Source organism: Octodon degus, unplaced genomic scaffold (assembly GCF_000260255.1).
Source record: "Octodon degus isolate 3935 unplaced genomic scaffold, OctDeg1.0 scaffold00155, whole genome shotgun sequence".
Taxonomy (NCBI): Eukaryota; Metazoa; Chordata; class Mammalia; order Rodentia; family Octodontidae; genus Octodon; species Octodon degus.
The window spans coordinates 5,296,088-5,305,175 of NW_004524731.1; the positions used below are offsets into that span (position 1 = coordinate 5,296,088).

Here is a 9,088-nt window from a genome sequence, read left to right on the forward strand (position 1 = left end):
GGGGGAGGGGGAGGGAGGAAAGAAAGGCTGATGCTTGACTAGCACTCGAGAAGGGGCGTGGTGGCACTGCCTACAATCCCAGCTCTTGGGAGGCTGTAAACAGGCGGATCACCATGAGTCCGATCTGGTAGTGAGACCCTGAACACCCTGCAGACCCTTCCCTAAAATACAAAAAGAAAAAGAGACAGGAACTGCAATGTAACTCAGAGATCAAGTTTAGAAAGCCCAAAGCTTGAGAGCCGAACACTCTTTGGTCTCACTGTTCCTTCAGGCAGTAACGAAACCTTCTACAGTCAGTGCCACCAAATACACGGGGGAAGGCCGGGGCACACGGCAAACTTGTGGCACCACGGTACACAACGTACTTGCACATGTACATACTCACACACACAAAAACACGCGCACTCACGTGTGAACACGGAAAAAGGCTACTACCACTCGATTGCATGTGAGGCGATGAGGGTGTGGACACCTGTGCTGGAGGCCAGGCCTATGCAATCCACTTACCATTCACCATACACACTGCAGGAGCAGCAAGGAGAAGCCGCTCGCTGACTGCAACTATCTCAGAGCCGTGGAAGGCCCTCATCCCAACCTATACCTGTGATGGCGAACCTTGCAGGGCTTTCGACGGCACAGACGGCGCCCGTGCATGCATGCCGTGGGTTTGCACTTATGGTGCAGTCAGATGTCCAGGAGGGATCCCTGGATCCTAGTGCCCCCTCTGCCAGGACCCACCAGCCCCTCAGGCCCCTCAGACGCTGCTGCTTCTGACCCGGCTTACTCACAACACTCAGCAGCACTCGAGTGAGGACACACGATGCAGGCAGCTGTTACTCAGGCAGAATCCGGGTGTGCTGGCTCCCCGCAGCTCACAGAGTGGGAGCCAGGAGTACTCAGCGACCTCAGAGTATGCACCACAGCCCAGGGAAAGTCTGGGGCTAGTGGGTGCCTCACCCCAGAGTCTCTAGAGCTGCTGAGGCCTCCCCGGAGAAGAGGCTGACCATGGCCCATGCAGAGGGACAGACCCCTGGGGGTGTGGCCCCAACCAGCAGCAGCAGGACCCTGGGAAACTCCCAACCCGGATTTCCCAGGACTGGAAGGGGCCTTTCAATTCCCTCCTTTCCTTTCCCTTTCTCTCTCCTTCCTTCCTTCCTTCCTTCCTTCCTTCCTTCCTTCCTTCCTTCCTTCCTTCCAAAGATCTTTCAGCTGGATGTGGTGGTCCATACCAGGTAGGCAGACACGGGAGGATCAGTGTAATTTTGAGGCCTGCCTAGATTGTATAGTAAGAGACCTATCTCAAAAGCAAACAAACAAAAACCTAACAAAACAAAGACCTCTCAACAGAAATAAAAACAAACGACAACTGTTAATTTGGGTTTCAAGACATGCGTGTGACCCCAGCAGTGCTCTTGTAGGCTTCAGCCGGTCAAGCTCTGTGTGTCCATGTGTGGGGTGCGGATGGGGACACAGTGCCAGGCTAGCCCTTCTCAGCACAACTTTGCCCCATGTGCCCCATGCTGGTGCCCTGTCCTGAGCCAGAGAAGAGAGTCATGCCCAGCTTCACCCAGAAGTACTGCAGCAGCCTGGGATGTAGGCAAGACAGTGGCAGGCCAGGGGCGAGGATCTCCCTGGAAACGGCCCCACGCTTAGCCGGCGGCTTCCTTCCATTCGTAAGAGAGACCCTCGGCCCACATGTAGCTCTCGCTTTCTTTCCTGGTAAGGCCCCCAGGCCCCACGCCACTGCTGATCTCCTCAAACGACCACTTGTGCCTCCTCAGTGTGCTGCGCCCGTGTCCCTTCTGCGGCTGTCCTGTGAGGCACTGTGCTGGTGAGGGCACCGGCCGTGACGCAGTGGGCTCAGGGCTCACATGCCCACTCAGGCCCAGGCCTCGCCACCACATCTGCTGTGCTCTGGGCTGCACGTGACAGAGTCCAGGCACCAGGCTCTCGGGGCAGGACAGTGCTTCCTGCCGTCGCCCTGCCTGAAGCAACCCAGGGTGCTGAAGGGAGCAAGCGTGCTCAGAGGTCCTGCGCTGTGACTGGCGACTATCCCTAGCCCTTTAAGTTTCCTGCAAACCAGCCTGTGAACAAAGCACCCTATAGCACCCAGGAAAGATGGCAAGAGCCCATGCCCAAGAGGAATCCCAAATTTAAGACAAAGAACATGTTCACATAAAATAAGCATCCTGATCACGTATGGAAGGCACACACTAAGGGTGTGCTAGGCACTGCCAACCCTGCCAGGGTAGGGGCTGAGACCAGGGCAGCGCGAGGCCCTACTGCACCAGGGGGCACAAGCGAGGGCAGGCGGACCATGGTCACCCCCCGGCACCAACCCTGGGAGCAGAACCAGATGCGCACGCGTGTGGGCTGCTTCCCTCTGTGAGGCCTCGCAGGAGCCGAGCACGTCTTCTAGGCGCTCAGCACACTCACGAGTCATGGGTCTGCTGTGTTTTCTTTTGGGAAACAGGAAGCCTGGGGAACATACGGTGGCCTTGGCCAGACAAGCACCTCGGTGCACAGGCAGCAGTGACCTAGTACCGGGGCTTACGGATCTGGCGACACTCCAGCCAGCGAAGGCTGGGCCAGAAGCTGCCCCCACCCTTGGGCAGGCCCACTCACCCACAGCACACACTCACCTTCAGGAGCATCCAGGAGACGCAGGTAAATGGGGTGCTCATCTCTAGGAGCAGCGTGGTCATGGCTAAGTAGTGGCCGGCTCTCAGGTTGACCGCTGAGCCCAGAAATCCCAAGAAGGCAAAGAGGTGGTGGACAATCAAGAAGAGGTCAAAAGTCCGGAAGCATAGACTGGACAGGTGCACAGCCACGTTCTCAAAGAAGAAGAAGCCGGTGGCTGTGGTGATGTGGAACCAGCACCAGCTCTGCTGGCCGAGTGCTTTGTCCGCCTGAAGCACAGGGTCCCCCAGCAGCGCCCACAGGCCTGCCGCTGTGCTCTGGACCCCAAAGACAGCCCGTGTGGCTGCTAGGTCCCAGAAGACCTTCTCTCTGGCAACCAGGGAGCGGTAGGTGGCATTCAGAGAGGACGAGAGCTGGTGGCAGACGACAAAGACGCCCAGGTAGAAGACGAAGCCTGCGACCGCCAGCGTCAAGCGAACCTTCCACGATGCATAGTCCAGGTCAAAAATGCCCGCTGAGGCGCCCCCATCGCCGGCAGGTGTCATCGTCCCAAGCTGTCCCGGGGCCAACACGGGGCTGCCAGCCCTCGTGGCGCGGCTCTTCCCAGGGAAGACTCAGCACGGCTCTCTCCAGGACCTTCATCTACCTGACACCCTCATGTATCGGCTTCAACCTAGAGCAGAAGAGTTCACCTGTGTTGACTCAGGAAGACAAGCGCTGCCCAGCAAGGCACGCACACGCAGCTCCTCTCAGCTCTGTGCCTTTTCACAGGCACTTACAGAACAAGGCAGCACCTACTGACAGGGTTGGAGTACGAAGGAGAATAAACCCTAGACAAGAGGCATCCCCTCAAAGGGGGGCAGAGACACCCCAAGGTGGACACGTGCCCAAGGGCTTCCTATAGGAGCCCACACACTGGGCTCAGGCTTCGTGCAGCCTGCAAGGCGCCACACAACTCAGTGCCACAGCATAAGATGCCTCTGCGTAAGGACGTAGTCCTGCACTCTACCTCGGTGCACCACTCCCAGGACAGCCTGCCTGGGCTCCAGACTGCCTGCAGAGCAAACCTCCTTACGCCCCACCATACCTCAATCACAGCCAGCATGGGCCCAAGGCCAGGTGCACCTAGCTCAAACCCTATGCCTCCCTGCACTGGCCCTGTGGCCTCTCGGATTTTCTGAAAATTGAATTCCTTGGGGGGGCCCAGAGCATAAGCCCTGGCAGATGCCACCAGACTGAAACCATGTGTGCCACAAGGTGTGGGGTGAGCCTTCCTAAGCTAAAAAGCTCTGAAATCTGGAACCTCCTGAGTCCTGAAAGATGCCCAAGTGGAAAATCTCACACCTGATGTCATGTGACAAGTCACAGGCAAGATCACTTTATACAAGAGTCACCAGCATAGGCAGTGCTGAGAGGCCCAGCTGCTTGGGAAGCTGGGGAGGGGACCCGTAGGAGGCTAAGACCAGCTTGGGCATACTGTGCAGAAATGCCCCCAGGTTGCACGTATAAAGTAATAAAATATGAAACAAATTTTGTGTTCATTCTTGGGTTCCATCCCCAAGATAACTCAAGAGGGATACCCCTGCCCCCGAAATCTACAGAGCTTCAACTATGGCATTTCAGACAAGAGACACTCAGCCTGTAAAGAGCCCAGCTGCTGTCGAGTGCCGGGATCAGCATCGCCCGTTGCAGTCCTCAGGTCCTTCTATTACTGCAATGGATCTGGACTGAAGCCAGTACCCACCAGGAAGGAGTCCTGGGCGGCGTGCGTGCGTGCGTGTGTCTTGGGCTTGCGTAGACAATCAGCACAGACCCATTGCAGCTCCAGGGCGCCTGCCTGCTGGACCAAGTGCCCTGAGGGTTCAGGCAGCCTCACCAGCCTAGGAGGAGCACCTGCTGGGGGAGGCGCAGCCTGTCCTGCCCTGGAGACCCCTCCTGGCCTCTCCAGCTCCCTCCCCAGGACAGTACTTCTCAACTCAGCCAGGAAAGCCTGACACACACCTGCACGGATGGCCTACCCCACGGGTGGGAGGCACAGCGCGTTGGCCCTGTTCCCTGAACTCACCCGCCCTTGGTGACGGGCTCCCTGGGGCAGGGAAGTATTGGGGACCACAGGGACACAGCACCTACTCTAAACACAAGGCCAACTAAGATGCTGCAGAGCCTGCGGCAGGGCAAGACAGAAGTCTGTCCTCTCGCTGCACTTCTTACAATCACTGCCCAATGCGACTTCAGTTTAATCACACTGGAGAGGACAGAAAACAGGCCTCACGCGCCAACCCTAACAGACTTAGGAACACCCTGCCTCCGTGCTAGGAGACGGCACTGCTGTCACTTGAAAGCTAACTCTGGAAGCGCGTCCAAGGAGAGTGCTCCTGTCCCAACACCAGCAGGGATGCGCAGGATACAGGACAGGCCACCCACCTGGGCCTGCCTCCTCACCTCCTGCTCCTCACTCGTGCTACAGCCCACAGGCCTCCACCCAGAAAAGGCTTTACTGATCCCCGGTCCACCTGGCTGGTGGAAAGGTGACCTCGGGCTGCAGACTCCTGCCCAGGGCAGGCACCTGTGCAGCGAGCTGCCAACGCGCCCCGCATCGCCTCCACCACTCCTAAGACACGCTCAGCCTCCCTGCCCTCACTGTACACTTGCTGACACAAGGGCCACGCCAGCCTGCCCACCCTGGGTCCCCTCTGCGTGATGAGGCGCAGCCACAGAGGCACTCCCAGACCCTTTGTCTGCCATGAGCAGATGCCAGCGTGTGCTCCAGTCATCACACTTACCAAGTTGCGACTTGTCTGGCTTGTCAGGCTTTAGAAGTCAGTCTCAACTTCTTAAAACTGAAGGAGCCAGTGACAGCTCCTACTCCAGACTTTCTCTTTCAGAATGAGCCAGCAAAGCCCCCCTGGAGTCTCCAGCTGGTGGGGTGTACCCAGTTTGGAAAGGCTGCTCCCCACAGGCTGGCTGCCAGTGCTCAGTGAGCCCGACAGCACAGTGAGAACCACTGGGCACGCTGCACGAGGCACCGGTCTACACAGATGTGCCGCAGCCTCTGGCCACCCATCCTGAAGGGCGCAGAAGGCACAGGGACTACTGCAGACGCAGGGCCACACCTATATGTGCGCAAGTCCTAATCTGACGATCGTCACAGCAGCAAAAACCTACAAGTGCTTTCCCTGCCTGCTTTAACACAGGCTTTACTGTGGGCCAACTCTGACTGGGAAGCTCCACATCCTCGCCCTGAGCTCTGCGGGCCTGCAGGGTGGCGTCTGGGCACGAGGCACCTGAAGGCACGATGGGAGGCTGCTCCGGCCACCACCAACACCATGGCTCATGCCGCTGGCGAAGCTGCAGCAGGACTCTGGTTTACCTGCTCACCTCCGAAGGCACTGGGCCCCCTGTCCTGGCCCACATGTGACACGGTACCCACAGGCTGCTGGGGCAAGTGGGCCCCAGCATGAATCGCCCCCACAGAGGCAGACCTGAGAGGCAACCCAGGAAAGCACAAAGTGCATGCTGCTCAAACTCAAGCCCCGAACCCCCTCTCGTGCTGTCCACAGGTCAGCTGCCAGGTCGGGTTCACAGGCCCCATTGCCACACCTGCATAGGTTACCTGGTTTGGTGACTCCAGCTCTGAAGAGAACAGCAAGCTTCCCCTCCCAGCGTGGGGAGCACCAGTGCTGTCTTAGGAAGGGTTTTGGTGAGCTCTCTTGGTTTTGCTAGAAGCGACAAAAGTAAAGCTGTTGACCTTGCTGGGCCCTGGTGGGTGGCTGGGAGTTAAGAGACACAGCGTAGCCCTCACTTCCGCTGGCACATTCAACAGCCTGCTTCATGTCTAACAGAGAGAGATGGCTCCCAGGCCTTTGGGCCACCTTCCCGCGGTAAGACCAACTCTACGCAGAAAAGACTTTGGACAGATCAGCCAGTGATCGGAAGAGAAGCAGAAAGCCAGAGCCAGGACCCTGGCTGCCCCTGCTGGCTCTCCTGGAGATTTAAAAACAACAGCCTATGCACTCGGACACTAACTACCCTCCAAACTCTATCACCAAGCCTTGTCCTGATACCTGCTCAGGATTTCTGGGTAAAGTGGTCCCCCAAACAGGGTACACGCTGCCCACGTGTCTGCTCTCTAGCACCAAGTAGCAGACCTCCACGGCTGAGCCTGAGGGTGAAAGCCCAGCTGCCACTGCAGCTGCCCGGGCCACCTGGTCTGCCCTCCCGGGGGACCTGCAGCACTGCACTGAGCGTCACAGCTTTGCTGACCCTGAGTCAGCAGGTGGCCACCACAAAGGCGCCCCATGGGTGTGTCCAGTTCTCCCTTGGTGCCATTTCTGCTCCTTGACCCAACCACATGCCTCTTGCCCTAGATCAGCAAGGGCCACAGGAGTCACCATGGTCCCTCACATCAGCCTGATTAAAGGACTACATCATGTGGTCTGAAGTGCCAGTGCCAGTCACTGTCCCCTCTGGGGAAAGCCAGACTGTGACAGCACAAACTCACACGACCTCTCGGCCAGCTCCTTCATCTCCCTGCTTAGGAGCCAGAGCCGGCAGAGAAGAGAGCCTGGGAGGGCTGAGGCTCAGCTCCAGCTAAGGCCCACCCTGGCTGCTGGCCTGCCCTGCTTTCCTTGTGGTAAGGGTCACTGCACCCTGTCTTTAAAAACAAAAGCCAAAGGCTAGCAAACTCAGCACACTCGTCTAGCGTGACAGGCACCCTGCCCTAGGAGCAGGGACTTGAAGCTCTCCGTTCTGTCTGTCCTGCTCACAAGGCATACACAGTACTTTTGTGTTTCATTCCCAAAGCTTGAAAATGAAGTGAAGTGAAGGGGGAAAGTGGCTGTAAATTTTCTGTATTAAAAACAAAACAAAACTGTGGCACTGGGGCTGGGACTTAGGGCCTTCTCAGGAAGCCACAGTCCACAGCTCTCTCGCTCGCTCTCCTTCTCTTTCTGACACAGGGTCCTGCTAAGCGGCCACTCTGCCCAGCCGAGGCTCAAACAACAGCCGTCCTGCCTCAGCCTCTGAGAGCACTGCCACTGCTTCAGACTGCACTCAGGGTCACTTGGCTTTGCTGGAGAACCTGTGGCGGGCAGCCAGAGTTAGAGGGAAGTGTTACAGGCCCTCAAAGAAGGTGCCACAGAAGACCAGAGACCTCACAACTGTGAGAGGGACCTCAAGACCAAACAAGTGCCCACTCCCTGAAGCTCAGCGTCGGGACTGATCATCACCCTGAGGGAGCCAGGGAGAATCTTCATCTGATGGCTACTTGATAAAGTCCTGTTTTACATTCCTGCCCGCTAGCTCTGCGACTCCCTTCCCCATTTGTCCTGGACTTAATCAACTTTACCTGAGCAAGGTGCTTGTCATCTCATTGGTTGACCACAGTTTTGTCCCACCTCACATCCACCTAAGCGAGTTCCCATTTTCTCCACTTTAGCCCTGCACGGTTTTACACTATACAAGTCCCTGGAGGAGACAGCTTCCGGGGGACAACCCGCTCGGGCCCCCTCCTGTCCCTCTCTTGGACAGGAGCTTTGTTTCCCTCAATAAATGTATTCTGCTCATAACCTCCATTTGTTCCTAAAATTCATCCTTCGGTGTTAGAGAACACGAACTCGTGCAGTCATGTCGGGAGATCATTTTTCCCTCTGTCATTTGGAGGTTCCTTGTATTGTTTGGAGGTCACCCACCCGAGATCAGTTTTTCTCCCTGTACCAAAACAACTAAAAACACTACGTGCGCCCTCACGGTCTGTGAGTCCAGGGGTAGCCTACAGGATGCTGAGCAGCTTAGTCGTTTTTCTTTCCTCAAAGGCTGTGGTCCATGGCACTGCAGAACATCCCCCAGCTGTGCATCTGCAGCAATCTCACCTCCGCATCCCTTGGACTGATGCAGCACAAAACGGGGCTTCGACGTTCCGCCGCTGCTCCCCGGGGTTAAGGCTTCCTTAACAAGGTAACAGGACAGGGCTGTGGCGGGACAACTGCACCCTGACGCTGGAGCCCTCCTCCCACGGACTGCTGTCAAAATACTTCCTTCCAAAACCAGAACAGTATGTGCTCAGTTAGCGAAATTCGGGAAACAGAAACAAAACCCTGTAAGCACTTTTTTTTTTTGGTTTCTCTTCTTTTTTATTTACCTTCGTTCCGGGGACTGAACTCAAGACCGTGCCCTCGCCAGGGGGGCGTGATGCCGCTGAGCTAGATCCCCGGCCTTTACTACTCTCTTGGCGCCTGTCGGCTCCATCTTTTTCCTCAACTGGTCGCTTTCTTCTTTTTCGGGGCACAAGTACACAATCTACCCGTTCTCCTCGGCAGCAGCGTGAACCCCGCCTCCGCGCCAGGCACCCGCGGACGGCGCAGACTCGCCGGGACGAGCTGCGTCTGCGCGGCGGGCTGCGCACCCGGGAGCCGCCGTCGCCCTCCCGCCCTCCCGGAGCCCCGCGGCG

The 9,088-nt window shown here is 57.4% G+C and overlaps 1 protein-coding gene across 3 annotated transcripts in view; it reads right to left on the bottom strand.

The window, feature by feature from the left end:
* Positions 1-9,088, bottom strand: part of Cln8 (CLN8, transmembrane ER and ERGIC protein) — a 15,892-nt gene that overhangs the window by 4,024 nt on the left and 2,780 nt on the right. The window contains exons 1-2 of one of the 3 annotated variants that reach the window (XM_004642508.2): positions 8,942-9,052; positions 2,643-3,313 (exon numbers count right to left, since the gene is read on the bottom strand). In XM_004642508.2, coding sequence (XP_004642565.1) covers positions 2,643-3,185 — 543 coding nt within the window. In that variant the 5' untranslated portion in view covers positions 3,186-3,313; positions 8,942-9,052. Of the gene's footprint in view, positions 1-2,642; positions 3,314-8,510; positions 8,530-8,941; positions 9,053-9,088 lie in introns of those variants that run through there. The other 2 variants (XM_023702630.1, XM_023702629.1) reach the window with 2 other exon arrangements.